General features: G+C 22.6%; 1 protein-coding gene across 1 annotated transcript; it reads left to right on the top strand.

The window, feature by feature from the left end:
* The first annotated feature begins 558 nt into the window (after window positions 1–558).
* On the top strand, window positions 559–4,807 carry LOC145842724 (uncharacterized). Its single transcript, XM_082950202.1, has 6 exons — window positions 559–609; window positions 805–978; window positions 1,098–1,358; window positions 3,008–3,069; window positions 3,733–3,843; window positions 4,489–4,807. The coding sequence occupies exons 1-6, from the start codon at window positions 589–591 to the stop codon at window positions 4,571–4,573; spliced, it is 714 nt and encodes a 237-aa protein (XP_082806328.1). The 5' UTR covers window positions 559–588; the 3' UTR covers window positions 4,574–4,807.
* Window positions 4,808–27,054: the final 22,247 nt, after the last annotated feature.

Genomic DNA, 27,054 nt, shown 5'->3' with positions numbered 1-27,054 from the left:
AAGAAATAAGTTTATGCATTCTGAGTGTTAAGGAAAAAATACTATCTAAAACAAAACTATTAATGTGATTTACTATAGTTGTGTTTGTTACTCTAAAAAATATATTTAGTTTTAAAACTTTCAAATAAAAAGATGTTTATTTGAGGTAAAGTAGAATTTTTTTTTTTGATGTTTTGTAAATTTTTTTGTAAATCGTAAGTTCATCTCTACACATTCTTATAAAACAATAGTCTAATTAAACCAAACAAAATAATATTTTTGTATAGTTTTAGTTTAAATTTAAACTTTTTTGTTTTGGTAGCTTCTAATTAATATTTTGTCTACTTCGAATAACCAAAGTAATATTTTTCTATGTAAAAACGATAGAATCAGTTTTCTATTGACTTTTAATTAGCTTTACTTCTATCTTAAAAAAGTTTAATGTATATAAGTCATAAAAGCCTTACTTTTAACAAATTTAATAAAAAAAAAGTTATCAAAAGTATTTTTTAATAAAATAATTAAAGTATTAAAACAGACGAACGAGTTACTACAAACGCTTTATTTTTTTACAGCACAAATATAAGCAAAATATATAAAAACTTGATAATGGACACAAGTCAAATTCAAGTTTGTTTCTTTTCATAAAGTTTTATACAACAGTAAAAAGAAACTAAAATATAATAAAATTTGATGTTGAGTTTTATATACATTTTCTATAATAAAGTAGAAATATAATGCAATGCTATATTACACTTGACTTTATTGTTATTACAATTCTTATAAAATTATTTTCCTATTCAGTATATTTTTATTTTTAACCAGATGGCCGTTCCACAACAAGCTACTATGTGGTTTCAACCGAGTCAGATAATTGAGGGTGAACTGCCCATAATGAAACCATCGTTTGTACAAGTAGCAACCCCTCTCCAGTCCTTCCCTATAATGACTCCCCACCAGTTTCTGTACAACCAACAACAACCAGTTGTTTTTCAGCAGGCAAGTTTACGCGTACATACTGTATAAGCTACTATACTTCAGTTTACGTTGATTATTGCACTATACAGTAATACTATGTTTGCAGCAAGTCTTTATTTAAAGTTATGATTGCTACTTAGGTGGTACCGTTTGCAAATCAGCAGCTTATCAACCCGATCAACTCCTGCACAATTTTTCAATCTCATCACCAAAAAAGAGTATCAGACATTCCATTGAAAATAAACACAAGCTGCTCTTTGCAAAGTACTACGAACCAACCCTTTATAAGATGCCTCGAAAGTAATAGTTTGATCAAAAATCGATTGTTTATTCAAAATTCAGTCGAAAATTTTGCTCAACCTTCAAAAGAATACGGAATTAAGAAAGTTTTAACTCAGCAGGTAAAGTTTTATCTTATTTATTAGCTGTGTAATAAAAATTTTCAAAATTAAAAGAAAATAAAATGATAACTAGAAACTAATTACTTCAAGTATGTTGATAGGATTATCTAAAACTATTAGAAATTGGGTATTTACTAAACCACTAAATTGACTATTTCAAAATAAATCCGTTTGTGAAAATTTTTACGATATTGTGTTATTTAGAATACTCTTTTGAAATTCTGTATATTTATTTAGTTGTTGCACTTTGTTTAGAGTTTTTACTGCCATTGAGTTGAAGGTAATAAACAATTTAACGACCAACTGAAAGGCAAAAGTGTAATCTAAAATCTTTTGTTCACCCAAAATTTAAAAGCGTTAAATTTTAATTTTTTATGACTTTCCGCTCGCTTTTACTTTTTACGGGTAAGTAATACAGTTTTAAGCCAAAATTATGACAAAGCCTTTGGTAAATACATTACTTATTCAAAAGTTGTCTTTTTTTCGTTTATTTTTAATAGATGAAGTTATCAGAAGTAATCAAACTTAACTTTGTTTGCATATCTTAGAGTAGAGCTTTCAAGCTTAATTATTTTAATAGTAAAACACAGTATAAATTACAGACCATATGGTGAAGTTATGTGTTTTTAAACTGTCAACTGTGTTACTTTTTTCAAAAGATATGTTGTTTTTGTATATCTGATTAGGTTAATTTACAAGATATGCTTAAAACTATTAAAAACTTTTATATTAGTATTTTATTCAATAAAGGAAAAAACACATATTGTACTGTTTGAAATACTGTTATAGAAAAGAATATATAGTCCGTGTACCTCCACTTACTTACTATGTTTTCAAACTTTTGTGAAAATATAAATGATGTACTATATAAAATTATGAAAACTTATTACTTATTCAAGTTTTCTTAAGGCTATGAAGTTAAACTATTTCAAGTCAAAAGTCAACGTTTTTTGCTTTCTATGATTTATTAAGGTTCAACCAGAATTTTAATTAAAACATTTTAAATCCTTTTAAAAAAATTGTTTCTACTATACGCATGTTTTAAAATTCCAATTTTATAAGCAATAACTTACCAATATTATTAAAAAGTTCGGTATCTAACTTACAACTTTTTTGTACATAAAAATGTGTATTTAAATCTCCTTTCGCAATCAGTAAAAATAAAAAAAATTAGAAGAACCTTGTCGTTTAGGCTAGAAAGAGAAAAACAAAGAAACATACACCAATAACAAGAGCAGCAAAAATCCTGATAAATAATTAATTACTACAGGGTTTTTAGTTTTATAATTTGTTACTTTTTTGTTTGCTTTTACTTCCAAGGGCCGCGTTATCTTACGTTTAGTTGCAATAACAAACGTCTGACCTTCATAACTTTTGAGTCATATACTTTAGAGATTTGTACCTGATAGACTTTGACATAAATTTTGTTATAAAAAATTATCTACATGAACATCACTGACAAAAATTACTATTAGCAAACTCTAACTAAAACTAAACTTTTAAAAGTAAAAAAAAAACCTACTTGCTAAAAAACCAAAAGTTAAAACGACATTGTGCATTTAATTATAATAATTAGTCAGGAAACATTTTTTTGAATTCTATTAGTTGCTTTTTATTAAACTTACTCACATAAAATCCTTAACAAACAGAACCAACTGTTAAAAACAAACAAAAAGAAAAAAGTCTCACCATCTGCAAAACGGAGAAGCAGGTCTTGTAGTTTATTTTTATAATTGAAATTTTGGTTAAATTGCATTATAACAACAAAACTATTTTTTTAAAGATTACTTTTTAAATGTTTTGTGTTTTCGTAAAAGTAAGTGTCGAGTTTTAAAAATGATTTGTTAATAAATAAATATCTTTAACTTTCTTTGTTTTTATTAATATAAAATAGTTTTAAAAATAAATTAATTTGTTACTTGTCTCAGCAATGTAAACAACTTGTCGTAATATATAACGTTTATGATTATTGTTTTGAATGAAGGATTTTTTCAAGCTCAATAGTTTAACAAGTACATTAGTTTATAAAAGGTGACTGTTTTAGTTACTTTTTGAAATTCAACTGTAAATAGTATGAAAAAGCTTAGAATTACATTTTTCTCATAAGGTTATACTAAATGAACCGTATAAGATTAAGTTCTTTTGAAAGGATTTAGAATTGAGCCTTTATTAATCAGTCTTATTGTGTATAGTTGTCACACTATTTGACTGTCTTTTATGACTTCTTCTATAATGACAGTTTAGTGAAAATTTAAGTATATGGTTTATAATAGTTATTTTGCTACGTAGCTGGCTTACTTTTTTCTTTACTGCGAACTTCATCACATTAATCATACGACTGTCCATAACACTTAAACTTGATGTTATTCTACAGAAAAAGATTGATGGCATTTCTAGAGGCCAAACGCAAAAAAGAAGGTGCAGAACTGTTGCCCGGCATTACAGAGGAAAAGCTAAGCAACAACCTTCAATCACATAGCTTCAGGTAGTTTATTAAACATACCTGCTTACAATTCAATCAATAAACCGTTTAAGTTAAACTTCATATACTTTAGTTAATATAATCTAGTTACAGTGTTATATATTAATAAAACTTTTTAAACTGTTGTCTTTTAAAAGTTTTGAAACTGTATGAAATACTGATTTTTAAATTGCTTTCAAAAAAAAAATTTGAAACTAAAAACAGTTGTAAGTTTTGATTTAAAACAGTTTAGAATGATTTAACTATTGTCACGAAATGGAAGTGAATGACTTAACTCATCTGCTGGCTGAAAGATGACAAATACGTTGAATAGCTTGATTATTGACTTAGTAACTACTTAATAAATGGGCTTGTTGGCGTATAGTAAGGTCAAGGGTGGTCGCATAGTGTAACGCAAACAAATTGATCGCCCTTTTTCACATTTTTGTTCAATCTTCACATAAAAACGTGTTTATACTAAAGCCAGCTTTACGAACCAAAATTTTGTTAACTTCTATTTTTCATTCACTTTTAAAGAATAAAAACTGTTTTTTAAGTAAGTATTAAAATAAAATTTTCATACTAAAGAAAAATATAATACTTAATTTGTTAACTTATAAGATAACGAGTTTTTGTAATTGAAATATTGAATTTTCAAATACTTCGCAGGACATGTCAAGAAACTGTTGATCAAAGTGATACATCTTCAAGTAGCGGAATATTATCATCGTCGTCTACACCTACGATTGAGTGACGTCATAAAAGCTACATAGTATGGATTTATCAAAAAAGCGCGCTCATTAAAGGTCGATAAACTTTGATAGTTTGAATTTATTAAAGCTGCAGGGTTCTAAACCACTGTGTGAAGTTACTTTTAAGTTTTTGACTTGAATAACGTACTTTGTGATAAAAAACAACTAAATAACATAGTTTTTTTTTAGGATGCAATTTTGTTAAGTATATTGTATATGATTAGTACCAAATGTTTTAAACAAATACAAAAATTGAAATGCGAAATGATAGGTCTACTTTATTTTAAGTTTGGTGTTTTTTAGAAAAATTTGATAATTATTACGTACTTGCTGTTTAGTTTCTTATAAATAAACAAATACAACAAATTTCATTTTTGTTTTTGTCTCTTACATAAAATGCTTATAGGTCTTAAAACAAGTAATTTAATGTATTGCAGAAGTTAATAAAAAGTTCTTTTTTATTGTTGTCTACAATCTATTACTTTCAATATTTTTTTTTAAATTTTGAAAATATATAAAAACTAATTAATGTAAATATAAATATTGTTACGAATATAATTTTGCATTAACTTAAGTTTTTACGATTTTAAAAGGACACAAGTATGTTTTTTTTTTAATAATTTGTATAAAGGCTTTAGGAAAGCTATTTATGAACTTAAAACTAAATATTTTGTTTGTAAAAATTATTAACCTTAGTTTAGTTGCAATAAAGGTTACTTTCGTAGAAGTTGAACTTTTAATGCGAGCTTTACATATTGTAAGAAATTATGATTACTTTTGTATTATAGAAAATGTTTAGAATAAACTATAAAACTTATAATTATACATTTTAAAAATAATTAAACTGTAAAAAATTAAGTGTTTAAATGTTTTAGTATTTCATACAGAACAGCTTAAAATTATTAATGTGCTCAATGAAAACTTTTATTGCAGTAAAAATATAATACTAAACCACTTTATATGTAGATATGCTATTAAGCTAGAAAGCAGTATATCATCTATTAATTTTTTTTCTAATATTTGTATTAAAACCTATGAAACCTATTTAACTTATTATATTTAGGTCAACATAACTACGAAATACCGAATTTCAGCAATTTTACTTAAAAAGCCTCATATCATTTATATCATTTTAAAAGTATTATTAACATAGAAATATCAATTTGTTAACCAAATAAGTAGTATTTCTTTATGAGAATTTTATGGAAGAAAACAAAAAAGTAAAGAAAACCAAGTAAATGTGATGCTTATCTTTTTTAATAAAAAATCTTAAAAATAAACAGTTTTTAAGAACTCCACTTAATATTAAACTACTTTAATTAAACGACATATTTTTTTGAAAATTACATAACTTGTTTTCAAATTTATCTAAAGCAGTCTAATCTTATTAAAAAAAACTCATAGAGTTTTAGCTTTTATGATATATGTGTTAAATAAATAAATAATAAATAGTTATCGGTCAACTTGAACCATATTCAGTTATTAATTTACTTTAATTAAAAGTTTTTAGTGTATTCTTAAGAGTTAGTAAAGCTAGTTTCAACTATTTTTACGTGTCTTGAATTTAAAAAAAAATTAAAACATAATTGCTAACATACCAGCCAATTATAGAAGAAAAGTGAAATTTATATTTATGATTTTATTTATTGTTAACGTAATAAAAAAACGTTAATTATTGTTGGTACGATTTACAAAATTTAATTTAAGGTGGAGAATTTTTTAGACAGCTTATAAAAATTAAATTATTGTTTCTCTTTTCTGATTTCTTATGTTAAATTTAATACTAAACTTAAGTTTTTAATTGACTTTAGAAGAGTAAGTCGTCTAAAAGTATGTGATGTAGTAAAACTGAAACTATATTTGTTAATTGTTTGAAAATCTAAACTAGCTTTCAAGCAAACTGTTAATCCTACCACAAGTAAAAAGTATACGATTTATAAATAAAGAGGTAAAATTTTATAAATTTCAAATCTTTAAAACTTAGTTTTTATTGATAATATTTGTTAAACTATCTAAAAAATAGCAGCAGAAGGCAAGTTTACGGTATCATCAAACTGCGGTATCACCAAACTACTTTGTAACGTAAAAGTTTTAAATTTCATTATCAAAACAATTTTTCACTCAAACAAGATATTCAGTTGTTTATAAATCTTTTTCAAGTTGATTCTACTTCTATAAATAGAGATCTCGTTTGAAAAAAAAGTTTTGTTAATAAAATTTAAAAGTTTGAGGTTATATTATTATCCCTAATTATTTATAATTTGAGAACTATAGTTGTGATCTTCAAAGTTAATAGTAAATATTATAAAAAATTTTACTTATTCTAAACATTAGTAGTTAAATTCCTAAATAATTATTTTTTCTAGCTTTTAACATTTGATAGCTCTAAGCTGTTATAAGACTTTATATTTTTCTTATTTAATTAATTTTGTATCTAATACCAAACAATAAAAAAAAAGTTAATTATATTGTAATATAATGTATAAAAACTAATCAGAATAAAACTTAAGAAAAACAGATAATTACATATGTTTTTAACTAGTCGTAAATAATAAAAGTTGAATAAGTAGGCAGCTGTATCCTAGTTGGCATGAGGCACTTTATTATAATTAGTTCATAACAGTAGCACATATGTTTAGTGAAGTAAGCTAATAAAAGTTTTATTGATATTCTAAATTATAAATGATTTAGGGTCAATAAATTAACTCTATGAATGAATGCTTGTATAAGCAAAAGGCAAATTTTGTTATCATACCTTTTCCTAATTTTTTCAAATAAAATAAACGATCTGTTTAAAAAATTACGTAATTAAAATTTAAAGATATGTATATATTTGTTTAATATTTCAATTATAAGTTATAGTTGCCATTACAAATTATATTTCAACCATTTTCGTGTGTAACCTGTAGTAAGTTTTTTTGTCTAATTCATTCACTATAATTCGGATGTAAATGATTTAAGTCTAGACTAACATACCAAGTAAAACTTTAAATATTACAGTTTATTTAATTACAACAAATTTTTAGTTAAACTTATTACTTGCACAGGTGAATAAAGAAAACTTAAACATTTGCTAATTACTCGGTATTTATACCACAGCATAATTAATCTGTTCGAAATTGAATTTTTACTACAACAAATTTCCGCTGAATTTTAATTTAAAAAAACGTTAATAAAAATGATTGACAGAGTTTTTTCTTTATACAAATTTTAAAACTAACATCCGGTTTTAGGGTAAGCTAAATTAAATGCAGTATTCACATGGATAATTAAGATTTTTTTCAAACATTTATAAATATTCATTCTTCACCAATTAATAAAACAATAGAAGCTTTTAAAAGTTTTAAAAATTAGATTGATTTCAAAATGTTCGACTTGATATTTTAGACTTACAAAAAACAAATATTGTAGTATAACTAAGTATAAAGGCTTTGGTCTTTTCTTAATATATGCAGGTTTCTTTCTTAAATAATAAAGAAAAAAACCTAAACTTAAAACTGTAATATAAACTTAAATAAAGTAATGCAATTTATTTACATTAGTCAGTTTTAAAATAATAAATTATGTTCAACTTATCGTTACATCTAATTACCATGCAATTTAGAAGACTAAGATTTTAAGATATTATTTTTTTCATCGTGTAATTTTAACTTTCTTTTATTTAAACTAAATAATTTATAACTAAAAAAAACAACAAACTCATAGCTTTTTAGCTTAAACTATTTAAACAAACTATGCTTATTAAAGCTTTTACTTAAGATTTAGACAAAAAGAATTCGGAAAATGACTAAAAAAAATATTAATTTAAATAAAAGTTTATACACTTTACAGGATTTTTTCCTTTATAAATTGGATAAATTTTTTGATATGTTTTGCTTTTCTTACTTTTTCCCCTAATTTACTAGTTTTATGAATAAAAGAAAGTATTTTAAGGCACTAATACTTTCTACTGCGTGTGTGTTTTTATTAGTTCGTTTGTGTTAAGTTTAAGTATACCACACAAACACATAAAATTTGCTAATTTTATTCAGTTGTTCAAAACTTATATTCTTAAAATAAGTATTAAAAACTTGTAAAATATTTTTATACTAACTATTTGTCTACTTAACAAATAGTTGTATTACTAAACAAGTCATTAACCGTTTCTAAAATAATGTTATTAAATTTTAAGGACTTTAAAATTCAAACTTGTAATTTTTATAATAAACTAAGTTAGTTATTTTTATTGTGTTGAACTACATGTAATAAATAATTTCAAATTATTGTGATACGCAAACTCTATTTTCGTAGATAAAATATTAGAAGTGATTGTTTTTTTTTTAATGTAACAAATTAGCTTGTAGAACATAACAGTTTTATATACAGCTTACATTAGTATAGTAGGTTATTTTAATTCGTTTGGTTAGACGTCAATTATTAATAAATCTATGTTAGGCCTATGTTAATTTAAATTAAAATTTACAGTAATTTCTTTAAAGAGATAATGTGTAGATTAGTTTAAAAAAAAAGCAATTTTAATTTTAACAATTACCCCTAGTTGTATAATAAAATTTTGTGTAGGCTTTAAATTAGCTATTTAATTAAGCTTAGAAAAGTTTATATTCCTAATTTCCGTGAAATTTTATCAAAATCACTTTAAGAGTTTTTGGCGCTTATTTTTTCAACAAATACTATATTAAAACAACTAACCAAACAGCTCGTTTTTAAATAAAACTTTGCAGTAGGAAAACTTTTTGGCACAAAAAAGTTATTTAAATTTTAGTTGTCGGATTACTTTAAGCTTTATTTTAGCTAAAATTTTATTTTCTAATTTTCTCTAATTTTTTGATTTCAATATAGAGTATTCTATAAGTTTGAAAATAAAATTCCGTTAAAATTTTAAGAGTTAACTTAAGTTCACTGTATAGTTACAGTTGTCTAAAAAACTAATTATATTAATTACCTATTATTATTAAAAAATAATAACTAATTACCGGAAACACGGTTTTAGTATATTAGTAAGTGTTGTATCTAAATAATAAACAAAATAATTTTCAATTTAATTTTTTAGATAAGTCTTTTTTCCATGTTATTTTATCACAAAAAGTTTTTTATCTCTTTTATATATTGCCCAAACACAATTAGACCACCAAGTAATAGCCTTGAAGTTATTACTTTTCTTTAAATTCTTGTGATTACATATTAAGGCGTTAAACCTTTAAAAACTAGACGAGTAAACTCGTCAGAATACCATAACGATTTTTTTTAATTTAAGAAGTAAAAGTTAATGTTACAATCCATGTCTAGTTTTTACAATCATAATAACACCATTAAAGTTTATATAAAAAATTGTTAAAGTAAATCACTTACTTTATAACAGTGTTTCTCAAAGTAGGTACATGTGCACACGTGTACACGTTTACTCTAAACATAAATTTTTAAGTAGTTTATTCTGATTTTAATAACTCTTCTATATTTTTCTTTTACTGATTTTTTGATCGATATTTTTAAAAATTTTTTAATATAATGTACAGTAAGTAAAACAGCTTGGCCATAGCTTGAATAGTCAGTGGGTGAAAATAATCAGTAGTAGTCTAGTGCCTTCAATCTATTTAATGTTGTCATTTGCTGTGTACAGCTTCAAAATGCTTTTAAGTTGCTTTAGATTACCATAAAAAAGCTTAATAAGAAATGTTGTATAAACTATACTTTAAGATATTATATTACAATCTTCAATTTTAAAGCTAAGTAGTTTATAACTCTAGCAATAGTGTGGTTATCCGTTTTAAATTTATGCACTATAAATTTTGTGAACACAAGATAATATTTATTTTTATTCAAAAAAGAAAACCACAATGTGGAATAAAAATTAATATTTCTTTCTTGTTTTATATTATGAACTTCAAAACCTGTGTTTTCAATTACTTTTATACAACAAGTATAAATACTTATTGTAAATTATGCGTTAGAGCTAACTTTAAAATTATTATATTGTTTAAAAAAGATTAACGATTAATACTTTTATTACGTTTTGTGGAACAAAAACTTTTTTTGTTATTTTTATACGATATAGTTTAATTTCTTTAGTATAAACTTAGGAGCAACTTAAATACTGTTTTAAGTTTAACGAAGTATCCTTATACTGTGTGTGGTGCAGTTTATAGGTATAGTGTTTCAAATTAGTGATCTTTTTTATCGACTTGTATACATTTACGCACACAATAACTAACATAAACACATGCAACTTGTTCTGCATGTTTTAATGGCTAATTATAATTTTATAGACTTTTTTTTATATAGGCAGGGAAACAGATTAAGCAATTAAAGTTTATTATCCATGAAATCTATTTAAACATTTTATCAGTAATTAAAATATTTTTCCAATAAACATTATTCTAGTATCTTAATCTTTAAAAACTTTGTATGCTTTACATGCAAAACTTTACATTCTATAAACTTTCACAGTTCTTTAATATTGGTATTTATAACTTTGTTTAATAAGTTTAAATATTACTAGTATAAATACGTCTGTTAACTTTAATTTAGTTCCAGTTACTTTTCAAAATACCAAAATTTTAAGTGAAAAAAGTTTAATTTGCATAGTTAACAGTTTATAGTAAGTTGTCTATTCGTTCCTTATTTCGTTCCTTTATCTTTATCTACAAGTATTTATTGGTGTCAGTATAAACTGAATACTGAATAAATACTCACTGTAAATATAACACAAGAAAAAACTAGGAAATTTAAAAGCTTTTCTATAATAAAAAAAAAAACAAGTTAGATGAAAACTACAGAAAATTTTACTAATCTTTACGCTAATACTACGAATTCCCTACTACTGTCAAAAACTTAGCATTTTTATAAAAAAGAAAACTAATAAAAATTAATAAAACCGGAATCAATTTCACTTAGGTCGGGCCTTACAAAATTTTTTGAAATTTGAGCTTCATTAATGTAAAAAATAGGTACAAAATTTAAGAAAAAATTTCAAATTTTTTTCAGTATTAAAATTTTTATTATAGATAAAAACTTTGCGTCGCAAACAAAGGAGAAGAAAAGGTAAAATGACTGTTATAAAAAATGCTTAAAACTACAGCTTTGTTATTCGTTGATGGATTTGATTTTAAAGATTTTTATTACCTCATTCAAAACTTTTAAAGTTTGTTCAATGTTTTAAAGCTTTTTTTTAAATCTTATTCAAAAATTATCAAATTAAGGAATTTTTTACACTCGAAAATTCAACTCTTTTTTCTTCTTATTGTTTAATAAAGATTAAATTATTTTTCTACTTAAAAACTTATAACATTGTGGATCATCAATTACATTTAAATTTATATTGATTACAAAAAAAAACAAGTTATACTTTTGATAAAACACTTTTTCTTTTTTTACTTTTCTTTATTCCTATATTGTATTCCTACGCGAATTGTTTTCCTGCTTTGACAATTCATAATAAGTATATATAGTTTTAAATATTATTATAATGTAAAAGTAAAACGTAAGAGTAACCTTATTCACAACAATTTTTTTTTTAATTAGATGAACATTTTAAAATGAAGTCAGGTAAGTACATACAATTTACATTTGCAAAGTACTAAGTTTATCAACAAAATAGGTTAAAAGACAGTCAATGTAGTTGTAACTTTACAAATTAACTAAAAAACTAAATTTTTTTTTTTTTTTTTTGCTTATTATGCAATTTTTTAGTCAATAAAAAACTTTTTTTTTAACTGACCGAAATATACATCGAGAAAGCATTTATAGAATAGAAATTCTATAATTTTCACTACAAAGTTTTTATGTTTTTTATTTTTGTATGTTTTACAAATATACTTTACAAGAATACTTATAACAGTTTTAACAATTGATTGTTATTTTTAGTATACAGTAAAGTTATACAATAAATGTTACAAAACTTATACCAATAAATTTTATTAGAATTTACATTATACACAGTTAGAAATGTATTTAATATAGAATTTCAAATTTAGTAGACAGTTTAACAGTATGTATGTTAAATATTATCTAGGATTTATAGATCAAAATTCTTAAGCTTGCCAACACTAATACTTTTATTTTAAGGGATAAAGCGTTACATCAATTATAGGTAGTAAAAGAGCAAAAGTATATGCTTTTAGTTGTATGAAACCTTAAGTGTTAGGTTTTTATGTACTTTTATTTAACGATTTTTATAAATTTAACTAAAGGGAAGTTTTATTTGTTTGGTTGTAACTGTTTTATAAAGCTTCAAAATTTTTCCTTTAATACCTTTTTAAATAAGACATTAGAAATTAATAAGTTAATATTGAGCAGAGTTAGTGTGTTAGTATTTGTTATTTAACAGAATTTTACAAAAGGTTTAAAATACGTTTTTATAAACCGAGAGAAAAGAAAGTTAAAAAATAGTCAAAACATAGAACACAATTTTTCTAAATAGTTAAGTTTTATATGACTTGTTACTTGCGTTTTTTATATCAAAAATAAACTAATGCTATTAATGAGAAAGCACTATCAATAAGAAAAAGAACTGTTTACTTTCTACAAAAAATATAACTTGTTTTATTGATAAAAAATTTAAATTGATAAAGACTTTTACTAAACTTCAGTAAGTTCGAAGTAGATTTGTATTATTTAAACATTTTTTGCATTTGTTTATTTATTTTTTCACAATGTAATTATTAGTTTTTTTTAATCATTTTAATCATTTTTAACTTTTTATTAATTTAAACATAAATGTCTACTTCTATAAATAACTTACCATAACTAAAAACTATTAAGACAAACTGCAAAATTTAAACAAGTTTTTTATACCTTTTAAATTTAATATTTTCACAAGAAAATTCGATTTACTTTTTAATAATTTTTAACAGTTAGTGATAAAAACTTTTAGTTTCGTTTCTCTAAATAAATTTAATACTTATATCAAAAATACATATTTTGAATAGTTTTAGTAAAAATTCATCTTTTTATAATTATAGGAAATTTTTAAGAAATGTAGAGATGTTTATGTTTTAATATTATATATCATAAAAGTTTTTAGAAACTTATATATCTTAAAACCTGAAACAAAAAGTAAGTTTATGAGTGTAGACTAAACAAAGATATACTAAGTGACTAAATTACTATGTACTATTATAATTTTCTTTGTTCTCTAACTTAATTTATCGTTTCTTATTATAACTACTTAATAGGTTTTGTTCTCTTTAAAATATAATTTATTATTTATTTTAATACATTATTAAATCGTTTTTTTTTTTTTGCTTAAAAATAAAAGTTTTTAGTTTTATATTTCTTTAACATTAATAAAAAAGATCAATATTAAAAAACTTACTAACTTTATCAAGATGTAAAACAATAGAGTATAATAACAAATAAAACACTTTACTAAACCGTAATTTAGCTTTGTTTTACTGTTTTATGTATTTTAAAAAGAACATATTTTATATATCTTTAAACTGCTAATTTTTTGTAAATTTTAACTAGAGCTCAATACTTTGTTAACAAATAAGATTATACTTTTTACAAACAAGCTTTAGTTAGCATTTAAACTAAAAAGTGTAATGTTTTAACTAAAAATGTTGTATTATCATTTAAAGTTAAATGAGTTATAATATTTTTCGTTGTAATTTTTTTATGATCTCCTAACGTATTTGTTTAAACAAGAGAGGATTTTTTTAAACTGCACTTTCTATATCATATTTTAGCCATAGCTATGCTATAGTTTTTTTTTTTATTGCTCGTGCTTCTTTTCAGTTTTTCTTTTTAATAAAGCATTGTAAGTTTATAATTAATTTTCGTTCAACTTAACCATGCAATTCTCTAGAAACTTTTTTAGTCTATCTTTGAATCAATCTACCAGTTTGGTTTTTAAAAAATATTAAAATAAGTTATTTTGGTTATTAATATTTTTAGTAAAACAATAATAAACTTTCCTTATACAAAAATACATGATATTACGAAAAGTATTTTATATAGAATAATAAAAATATGTTACAAACTAGAAATATAAACGTTTTTGTGAATTAGTAAAAGTTAGTATCGACCTATATAAATTTACAACATCTATTGATTTTTTTATTTTCAGTTATTAAAGAAATTTAAACTATTTTTCTTCTTTCGTATAAATTTTATTTATTTATTACAACGTTTTATATTTAAATATCCCTCAAAACATTAATAGTAGCTTACATTTTAGATGTTACAATAATCTAAAATTTAACTAAAAAATTAAAATCAAATTATTCACTTTATTTTAATTGCATTTTGTAACTGTCAATACGTAAAAAGTTATTTTATCAACGAAAAGTACATAAATAATTTTAAGGCTACAAATGTAACTTTGTTTTCTAGTCATATATAAACAACTTTTACTAACTATAAAGTTACTCTTTAAAAAAAAAAACTTTTAATATTGAAAAATTAATAGCTTAAAATTTTATTTAAAAAAACAAAACGTTGTTTTCTTAAATTAAAGATCTAATTAAAGGCAAAAAAAAGTAAGATAAAAAATCAATAAAAAAAAATTTTATGTTTAAGAAATAACAATAAATTACTTAGTTGATTATTTCTTTAATGTTGTTTTTTACACATTTTTAATTTTTAAATGGTAATTCTAAAGTATGTTTAATGATAAACACTTTATTTTATTTTTAATATGAAAATAAATTATTTTTTAACTTTTAAGAAAATTGTTTTGAAAGTTTAAATAAAGTACTTTAATTTAATTCAATCTTTCAATTATAATATCAAATTTGAAACACAAACTTAGTAAAGTATGAAATTTTATGAAATAAGATATTCTGATTTTCTTGCTAGATGGACTCCATGGGGTCAAACTAAGTTAATTGTAGTTACACTCAATAAAATATCTTTGTAAAAAATAAATTATATTCATAATTCTTTTTTAGTTTAATTGTTTTTAATGTCATGAAATTAATTGAGCTTGTTTCACTTTAGTATACTTTTACTTAAGAGTTTATGAATTAAAATTGTCAGAAAAAGATTTATAAAAAAACTATAATTTTTTTATCGTTTCAGGATAAATTTATTTTATAACTCAAAAATTTGCAAGTTAATGACGCTCAGCTTGTTTTCATTTGTTCGTTGTTATCTTATAAAACGTGTTTTTAACAAAGTTGTTGTTATTAGGCTAAGTTGTGTTTTATCCAACTAAAATTGACTTTCGGTAAATGTTATGAAGACAATACTTTAAATGATATTATCATACTCAAAGCTTTTGTACAACATTTATACATTTAATACTTTTGTTTATTTTTTTACTTTAAATAAGACAAAAATTTACTGACAGTAGTAATGAAATAATTGTAAAATGAACATACTTGTTGATTGCTTTTAATATCTAAATTCGTCTAAAATAGTTTATGATGTATTAAATTGTAGATATGCTTTTGAATTTTAATCTTATTCCAATGATACTTGAAGAAAGGCGTTTTTATATTGTCATATACTAGGTCATTTAAGGACGCCTTTTACCTTAGTTTCTGTCTAGCCTGGTGAAAACGTTTGCCTGGAAGTATATACTTTAAATTTGTATAATGTTTTTAGCTTATTTCAAAAGTGTCTACCTTTAAACAATATTCTCAGTTTATTACGTTTTAATTTTAAAAAACTAATGGTATGCTTATAAAGTTTTGAAACAACTTCATAAACGAACACTGCTGAGCTTGTTTCAAGCTAAATAATAATCATAATTATCATGTACGTTAATGTTACTTAAAAAGAATTTAAAGTAAACATAGTATATTAGTAAAGGATTTAATAGTAAATTTGATCATCTTATTTGTATCAATTTAAGGATTAAAATCGTTTTAAAGATTTTCTTTTCTTAAGAAATTCGATTGTAAAAAATTAAAGAAAGCTAAAATAAACTAAAAACAACTATAGTTGCCTTAAGTGAAGATTTAATCATATAAGTTGTAGTAATAAAGTTGATTAAATAGTTTTAAAGTGTAAATGTTTTTTTGATTAAAATATTGAAACAATATTTTTATTAACGGTCAAAGTTTACAACAATTAATGCTTGCTTACCAAAGTAAAACATTTCTAAACCGCCAATATGAAAAATTTTAAATTATTTTTTTATTCAAGCTTTTTAAGCATTAAGGTTTGAAAAAAAAAATCTTCATAAAATGACTCACTTTACTATTGACATTTTAACCCCCTAAGGCGATAACATTAGGTCTGTGAAACTATATACAATATTGTTGTTTTGACAGTGACTATAAAACTGTATAATATTTTATCATTATAGTGTACTGATTTTACATCTGCAAATGACCATTTTGCAGATAATATATCAGTTTTTAATCATTTTCTGTGATAATGTGTTTTTATCAAACCATTCAAGTTTTTATTTTTTATAAAAATTTGATCAATTCGAACTTGAATCAAAACGTAAAACTTTTTTCTACCCATTAAATTGTTGACGCTTTACCGTGGAAATAAGACTTAAAATTGTATCTATAGCATAAAGTAACCAGTATAATATAAAGTAACTAACTTTTAAGTAGTGATCTACCGGATCCACTTTTTAGGATCCGGATCTTTTTTAAGTTTAAGATCTGATCGGAACCGGATCCGGATCTTATTTTAAATTATTTTTGACGCTTTACCGTAAAAATAAGACTTAAAATTGTGTCTGTAGCATAAAGTAAGCAGTAAAATTATAAGTTAATTACCTTTTAAAGATATTAGAACAATGTATAATTTATTTAAAGCGTTTTTAGTGCCTAAGTAACATTAAAATTAAAATAAAATAGTTTTATTTATGCAAAAATTAATGTTTTTATTTTTCAATTAAAGATTAAATATCTATGTGTATTGTATGATAAAATTAAGATAATGGTATTTAAATTTTAAACATTCACAAAAAGTCTTGATCATTCCTTAAACCAAAACGTTTTTTTTTTGAAAACAGAGGCCCCTAAAATTTTCTAGCGTCATTTATTTTTATTTATCAACATCTGAGGTGGAATAACCTAGTCTTAAAACTTCAATTTATTAAACAAATTAGCAATTTTTTAAGATCGTAAAACATGCAAAAACATTAATCTTACTTTTAAAATTTCAAAATTTACATGCTTACTAATCTTTAAAACTTTTCTGTTTTTTTATTGTTATCATGACAACAACTTCAAAGGTTTTGTTGAGCTTTAACGATTAAAAAAAATTAAGACTATATTAATACTAAGAACGACTTGTTTTTGTATAAACCTACTGAAGAAATTGGTTAATAATCCTGTAAGTTATTAACTTGATTATAACATCAAAAAATATATACATATTTAAAGTTTTACTATAGTTATTTTGAATTTCTAAAGGTATGATATAACTTGAGTTGCTAGTTTTTTTAATGCGCTTAAAGCTTTAGTCATTTTGAAGTTTTAATGTTTGCCCTGAGATTAGTACGTCTACTAGTTTAACAAAAAATCCAACATTCAGATAATTTTAATACTAATCCAATTTTTTATAAATTTTAATTCATCTGTTTCTGTTTAAAAAACTACAGATTATATAACCATTTACAATTAATAAAAAAACTTTATTATCATGCATTGATAACAGTATCAAAAGAATTCACCAAAATGTGTATATTTATATTTTATATATATGTTTGTAAGTTTTGAATTTATGTTTTAAACATAGCTTATCACTGTAATGCCTATCAAAATATTTTTTTTACTATTTAGATTTTATCTATTTGTGATATTGTAGTCTAATTTTTAAATGTAATTCCAAAAATAGAAATAAAAATTCTTAAATTGAGTAGAATATTTAAATTATGTGACCAAATAAACTTTTATATTTAAAAAACCCGGTTGCTATTGTTCTTTTATCATATTATAGTTTAGAATTTAAGCACAGTAATAACTGTCAAGCGACCTTTTATTGGTTTCTAACACGATTTTTGTTTGCTTTATACAATTGTCCAAAATCATTGCGCAAACAAACAGTTTTTGTTAAGATTGTTTAAAGAAGTTTTTTTGTTGTTTTAGAAAATGTACAATTTTACCTACATTGTATGGTTTTTAAGTTTAAGAGTTTTCAAACGATTCTATTTCTATGGATAAAAATTATATATAAAGCAAATTTCAAAACTCTTAAAATTTATGGTTTTATTTTTAAATAAATGATCTAAAGTGTAGAAACTCTATCTTTTTTATTATTTGACTTATTCTAAATAAACTATTCTAGCTGTTTATAAAAAAGTACTATAGAGCAGACACAGTATTTTGCTCATGAACGTTATTTTATAAATACTCGATAAAAGTTGTAAAAATTTTTTTTATTAAGTATATACGTTTTTAAATATTTTTTTTGCCGTATTGAAACTGAAAAATAACTTGAAAATTAAATTTATAACTTTTTATTTATTTACATAGCATGCATAAAACTAACTGAAACACTTTTTTAAACAAAGCAAAAAACTAACATAAGAAACATTTGTTTTAAAATTTCATATTATATATAATTTTAAACTTATTTCATTGCGTACCAATACAGTCATTATCAGATTTCCTTACAATGTTTATTCAAATTAAGAGTTTTGAAAACGTTACAAAACAAAAGTTGATTAAAGGCTTTAGATAAAAGAGACAGCAGATAGATTTTAATAAGCTATGAAGATAACCTGTACCGTATCAGTTTAAATCGGATTATATTAATCGATTTCGCGGTAAACCTCTGTTATGTGTTCTTATTCAATTTGTGTAATAACTTTCCTCGCCTTCCTATGACTGCTACTTTTCAGTTGGAAAGTTTTAAAATTTAATTAGGTCACTTTGACTCTCATTTCAATTCAAAACAGCATAGTTGTTAGAGCTTAGTATCTTAACTACTTTGTAAATAAATTTATTATTATTTTAGGTTTCGAAGCTAAAATTTAAAATGCAGAGAATTGTTTTTTTTTGTAATTTTCAATAACTTTTAGCACAACTTATAAATCAAAATAAGTTTTTACAAAAGTATTTATAATTTTTTTTTAGAAAATCTTCATGTTCTTATTTAAAAATAAAAATAAGAAATACCTAAAGTATTTTTAGACGTTGTTGTTATTTGTTTACTAATCAAAAAGTTTTATTTTAATGTATAAAAAAATATTTCAATTTAATTTTTAGAAGAAAATTATTAGAATCTAAAAGATTTTATCATTTTAAGTATTTAAAATTTAAAAAGTCAGGTATAAAAGTTTTTTAATTTTAATCTATAAAAAAATACTTTTAATTAATTTCTAGAAGAAAGTTATTAGAATCTAAAACATTTAACCTTTAAACATTTAAATTTAAAAAGTCAGGTATAAAAGTTTTGTGTATCCTTTTTTTCTTTAAAATAAAATTAAGCTCAATGTTTTATTTAAATAATTCTCGAATACTTTAAACTTTGTTTTTGTATAGATATAAATTATTAACATTTTCAATTCCTTTTAGCTGCTTTTAGTGGTATAAGCTTTAAAATTTTCCAACTTAACTCTTCTGTCGTGGTTTGGGAGCGACTTTATCTTAGTTGAAAAATACTTCTACGTGAGCCGGTAAAAGCTACTTTCTATTGATTAGAGTCAGTTATAAGATGTGCAAGCCGACGTTTATATTTTTATACATGACTCTTAATTTTATGCTACAAAATTGAAGCAATAATATTTATGATTAATTGTTTATAGTTTATTTATAAGTGTATTATATTAAGAAAATCTTTAGTTTGGTTTTATCAAATTATCTAACATTTGTGGTCTAACATTTAAAGTTTTTGTAGTATAAAATTGCAAAATGCATTGAAAAAGTTGTACTTTAATTTATATATGTTTTTATTAAGGTTGTTTGACTGTGAAGCATTAAACATAAACATATTTAAAGAATGCTTTTTTAATTTAAAACACTATTTTAATTTTACCTATTTAATTTAAATAAAATACTTCAGGTTCTGTATTACAACTAAAATTTAAGCTTCAAAAATAGTTTATCAGCCATTTTTTAAGCAGAATGTTATAAGTATAGTAATAAAGTAGTATTAAAATTATAAATTTGTTTATTTGAAACTTATACCAAATTTATTAAGAGCTAACAGTAGTTATGTATACATATCAGTATACTTTGGTATACATACATAATAAATGCAGACTAAATTAAACCATAAAAGTATTTAATCAAAAGTACTATAAAAATGTTTCTACTTCTTTGTTGAAGTAAATTAAATTTCTATACTTCAAATAAATAGTACAGTTATGATGTGTTGGTTTATTGTAACTTAATACATTGCACCAGGTGGTCAGAAATAAGTTACGTCACAATTTTCTTTTAAAAGCAATAATGTTAGTTAAAACTATAATAACAGTACTTAACCTTACTAGCTTTATTAACTTATTAAGGTAAAGTTAAATTAAAAATAAATATGAAGTTTTGGTTTTTTACAGTTTATTAAAATGTTATTTTCAGCGTATTTTTTATGAAACTTTTAAAGATTTTACTAGTTGATGGGGCTAATAAAAAGCTAATTTATTAAAAGATTTATTCAAGTAGTACTGGAATGTAAAATTATAAAGAATAATAACAAATTGGACCAGTTATAAAATATTTATTTTTTTCAAACCATCTGACATTGTAACTATCAAACAAAAAAAGTTAACACAACAGCATATCTAGTAAACTAGGGTTTTTAGATAAAAATATGACTAAAAAACGTTTATAGTTTTTATGTGTAAAATGTTGCTTTTTAATGGTAATATTTGTAAAAGATACAGCTTGTCATATTCTATAATGATGCTTTAATGATACTATTATGCTTTTATAATATTTTTTAACATTTAGAAACATACAGGTCACTGAGGATAACTTTTAAAAGCAAAAACCGCTTTCAATTTGTATATGAAAAGAAGCTTTGAAATTGTAAAGCAAATTAAAACAAAAAACGTATTTAAATTTTTATTTAAACTTTTTAATAATTGTTTTCTTAAAGTTTTTTTTTCTATAAATAACTGTAGTAATTAAAAATTCTTTTTAGATAGATACATTATTTTTTAATTAACCACTTAAAAAAGTCAGATTTTAAGAATAATGTTATAAAATATGACTTTTTTTGTTGAATTTTATGAAATTTTATCTAAGTGCTGAAAGAAATAGATTCTTAAATCTGCTGATTAATTGTATAAGCCATTTAATAAAAGTGTAAATAATCTTTCTAGCAGGTTAAGTTAATCATAAAATTTTTAGTTTATCACTTATAAGTACTAAAATAGAATTTAATTTTTATTGGTTAATATAGTTTAAAAAGTTATCACCTGTACTTTCCTAAAGAATAAAAGTGTTAATTTTCTAAATAATAATTTTAGTGCGGGCAATGTGCAACGGGTTATTTTATTGAATATTTAATTTTCTCATTCGCTGTTTTATTGGAATTTTCCAAGTGCACGTCCGTTTGCTTATACTTTTACTTGCTTTGTGATTCTCTATTTAGTTCATAGTTTGATTTCAAATTGAACAAACAGCTTGCCAAATCTGTAACGTGCTTTTTTAGCTCACTTTCAAAAAAAAAAACTTTTTAAACATAAATATATTTTGAATATTTGATTGAGTAACAGCTTCAATCATATTAGAAATGTTTAAAAAGTTATTTTTTTAAATAAAAGATTAAGTACTTAAGTGTTTTACAAGATTCATTTCTTTAAAAAAGCTATCTAACACTCGATTATATAAAAAAAATTGAGTATATAAATTTATTATAAATTAACGAGTAGAAACAAAAATAAAGGTAGTTTTATTTTTTTGGTCGAAAAAAAAAAACAAAAGTGTATGATATGATGCATAGTTTTCTTTTTGATAGAACTTTTTTTAGTCATTCGAATATTTTAGTTTCTCAAAATTAATTAAAATATTTATTTTAAACTATTTATTTAGACTTTTAAGTTTGTTTTAAACTTTAAAATGCTTATTTATTCGTAATTCTTTTTTGCAATTAAATAAAAACATATTTTAGTTCTGTTTTTAACACTTTTATCAGAAATACTGCTGATATAATTAGAAAAGTCAAATTTTCGTGTTAATCCTTTTTTTTTAAATGTACCTACAAATTTTAAAAGTAAGTTAGCTTATAAAAATGTATAAAATTTTTCTTATTAGACTGTTTTTTTAAATTATTTAATCCTAAGATTTAATTGATGCTTTTTAAAAGATTATCAACATTGTGGTTATCAATTTAATCTAAATATTTAGAAGGTTAAACCATGTAGTAAGAATTTGAAAATACAAACTTCGTTTTGTATAAGACTTTTAATATAAGTTCATTCAATTTAATAGGTGAGTGTACTGTTTAGCTTTTTTCTTACGCTTTGTAAGTACTTATATAACTACTAAACAATTATTAAAATGTTTGAAAAAATAAATTATACATAAAAACTTTTAAGAATAAAACCAAAAACAAAAGAATGTATATTTGTTTTGTTTTCAGTACAGGTGTTATTTAGACAAACTCAAACAGTTTTTAAATAAATAGTTTTTATTAGTTAAACTGTTTCTTACAACGCTTAAAAACTATTTATTCAAGAAATACATTTTATTTTGTAAAAAAAATTAAAATAAGTTGTTTTAGCTGAATTGTGTACTATTTAAAAAAAACATTTACATTAATGTTGTCAAAAGTGAAATGTTTTAAAACATATATTTTTTGAAGCAAAATAAAACTAAACAATTGCTATAAACTTATGATAAAAATCGTTAATAGTAGTCTAATCACTTTGTGTCTAGTAATTACAAATTAAGTTGCACTAGTACCATTTCATGTTAAAATTAACAAACTTTATGTAAGAAACTATAAGTAAGAATGACTTTGAACAAAAGTTTACTTCAGAAAATAACGTTTTAATAATAAATAATTTGTTGAATTTTATAGAAAACATACAATTAAAAATAAAAAACAAAATAAAGTGTATTGATTAAGTTTCGAAATTGTGAACTCTCGAACAATCGTGAAAACTTCTTTAAAGTTAAAAGTCATCGGTGCAGTAATGCATTTAACTCTAATTTATAAAACAGTTGTATATTTAAACTTAGGTGTTGTGAAAACTAGTAATTTAACGAAAGATTTAATCTCTACATAAGTATATATAATATTAAAACCATAAAAATGTGAGGTTGTGCAGAACAACACTTGCTTTGATGTAGAAAAGTTGAATAAATAAAATCAATAAGTTATGAATATCTAATCTTGTTATAATTCGTAATAAAATTGAATTGCGGCAAGATATTAATCTTCTGTTTAATCTTCTTATTTTAATTTTGTACTAACTTTTCAATTATTCTTTTGTTTTTAGGTACTATTGTATTGGTAACATTAAGTCTGCATATATATATTAGTTTGAGTTCAACAAAAAAAATAAGTTTGTTGAAGCATTTTTCACATTAACTTGACAGAAGACAAAAAATTCTATGTTTTATCGGAAAGTTTTGAATCGCTCAAAGATTATATTTATTTTAGCCTTACGAACTTTTATTCAATATTTTCATGTTTATATGTTTCTTATACTTAAAAACTTAGAATTTTAAGTTTTTCTTTAATTTAAACGCTTTTAAGCTAGTGTATAATTGTATTGATGCATAGTTGTTTTAAAACTTTTGTACTTTATTGTTAAAACTGACAATTTAGAAATTCTTTCTCTATACTTATTTATCTTTAAATGTTATTTTACGTTGTTTAAACAAAGTTTAACTTATTTTTAACTACAGTTGTAAATATGTGAAAGTATCAAGTGGTTAAATTTTTGTTGCTATTAAAAGTTTATTTATACTAAACATTGAAAATTTAAACATTAACTCTTAAGTATCACACGAAAACTAACAAAATATTATATTTTAATTTTGCCTTCACATTTCACAACTTAATATTCTGATATCATGCTTAATAAAAAAAAGTTATAAACTGTTGGTTGTTTAAAAATTATATGCGTTTTTAATTTTATTGATTGGTTCTAATATTGTCAAGTTTTTTCATTAGGGTAAAAGTGCAGTTCTTAGGACTTTTGTAAATTTAAGCTCTAATGGGTTTTATCAGTTAAATGCACATTACTAAGTTTATGCATTTTTATTGATTTAAAAAAACAGAGTTATAATCTAAATCTATTTTAAAGTTCTGTAATATTTTACAAAAGAAGACTCTTTTATTGATTAAAATTATAAGTAATGAACAAAACTTACAGCACTAACGAACATTCATAACAAAATTAGTGCTGTAGAGTTTTGTTATCATTAGTTTTGAATAAATTAAAGCTAAAACAAAAACAGTTTATTTATATGTTTAAAAGACAAAACAATTATCTGTTTATAAACTGTACAAACTCGATATTTTAGAGTTTATGAAAAATTATTTTAAAGACTGTGTACATAAAAGTATAATTTTGTTTTGAACATTTATTATCAAAAAAATAATTAAAGCTTTTGTTTATTTAAGTATATTGCTTACAAAACATGTTTAAATGAATTATAGTTTTGTAAATTTAACTCATAATACCAATGTCTTATTAAACAACTTTTTTAACCAGATTCCAAAAGTATAAAATTACGCCAGATAGAAAGATCCTGTTGCAATTAATAATTTATTGACACGCTGTAGGTTCAACTTAACAACTTTAATAAATGCTCTTTAGATAAGTAAAGTTTTTGCAACCATGTCATTTTCTAGTCTTATGTTTAACATAGTTATACATTTATTGTTTTTTTTTAAGTTAGAAATGAATATAAACAAAAGACTATTGATAAAAAGTACAAAAAAATTAAACAGTGACTTATAGTTTAATAAATATTTTTTGAACATTTTAGTTCTTAATAGAAGTAAACTAGAAACTTAGCATGTTAAAATTTTAATTTAGCAATAACTAAATTAGCTTAAGATCAATCAATAAAGTTGTATTTAAACTAAAAAACTAAAGTAGTGTTAGTGAAAACGTTTTAGATAGATTTTGTTTTATCGTTAAAAAGTTAGTTTATCGTTAATTTTTTTTTTATAGAAAAAAAAATTACTGAGTTGTTTTTTATCACATTTTTGTTCTATAAAGTTTATGATACAAATTTAAAAATTAATTAATATTCTTTCTACAATCCTAAGTAATTAGCTATTTTTTGCTTATTGTGCAAGTTTGTTTACTAAATATTTTTCTAAGTTTTAAAAAACATATTTTATAAAAACTTAATCAAGTTTTCTTAGTAAAACTCAAGAATGTAAATTTAGATGACTTTAGATTATTTAGGATTTAAATTAAATCTGTTTAGCCTTTAACGTAAGCAGTTTTGTATGTTTTGAAATTTGTGTCGTAACAAGACTAATGCGTTTGCATTTCGCTTACGTTGAACGAGTGAGCGGAAATCAATTTTTTTACAGGTCAATGTATTTTTGTTGACGCTAAGTAGTTACGCTTTTCCTTTAATTCAACTAGACTTATAGAATTTTCAAACCAGCAAGGAAAAATAGCAGTTCATTTTAAAAAACTATAAAATTAATGAAATATTACGCTAACTTTAAATGGTATTTTTTTGTATTTTAAAATAGCTGGTTACAAAATTGTTTAAAACTTTTTGCAACTACTTTTTGATACTCCTTTATTGAATTTTACTGTAATCTACTTTAATAGCTTTAATTGACTGTAACATTTAAGTATATTGTTCTACAGTCCTATAAACTACACATTTAGACAATAACTTTTACTATGTTACACCTAGTTGATTACAGAAAATATTTAATAAAAGTAAATTTTTAACTTACTTGCTTTTCATATTATAACATAATTTTTTTTATTAAAAACAATCAATTAAAAATGTCTAACCAAATTTTGTTTAAAATAAGTAGTATAAAAACATTTAATAATTGTAACTACTTTCTTTAGTTTGTTTTATTTCTTATTTATCAGAACAGTTATTTTCGGTCAGCCTTCATATACAACTAAACTACAGCAACTTTATCATCATGTAAGCATAAGTTATAGTCTAAAAAGGATTAAGTTGTTTATACAGTATAATTTTTTGTTTCTTTATTTCATTGCAAGCTGCTTGGACAAAATCTTGTTGAACAACAAACAGATAAAAAGGCTTTGAAGCTTTTGCAAAAATTGCTTGAGGCTACTGAAGATTTACAAATTTGATTCGATTTAATTTATTGAAATAGCTCTATACAAACAAAAACACACTGTAGTAACAAAATTTTAAACGTTTTAAAATATAATTTAATGTTTTTTCAACAGAATTTTTAGTTTTTACTTAACACGACGTTTATTTATTAAGACACTCATAAATTCTTATTTCATTTGATATTAATATCATTCTTTCGTCAAATTTCTAATTGTTTCATCGAATTTTAGTCTCTGAAAATTTATTTCACTGTAAACAATTTTAATTCAATTAGTTTTGTTTAAAGTAAAATACATTTAAAATTTTGTTATTTTAAAGGAAGCATCAAAAAAGAACATGACGTTTTAAATTTTGTATCTAGGTTTTAAAAAAATATGTTACTT

Source organism: Thalia democratica, chromosome 8 (genome assembly GCF_965202585.1).
Source record: "Thalia democratica chromosome 8, ktThaDemo2.hap1.1, whole genome shotgun sequence".
Classification (NCBI taxonomy): domain Eukaryota; kingdom Metazoa; phylum Chordata; class Thaliacea; order Salpida; family Salpidae; genus Thalia; species Thalia democratica.
Note: the sequence above shows the minus strand (reverse complement) of the source record. Positions and strands in the feature narration are given on the sequence as shown.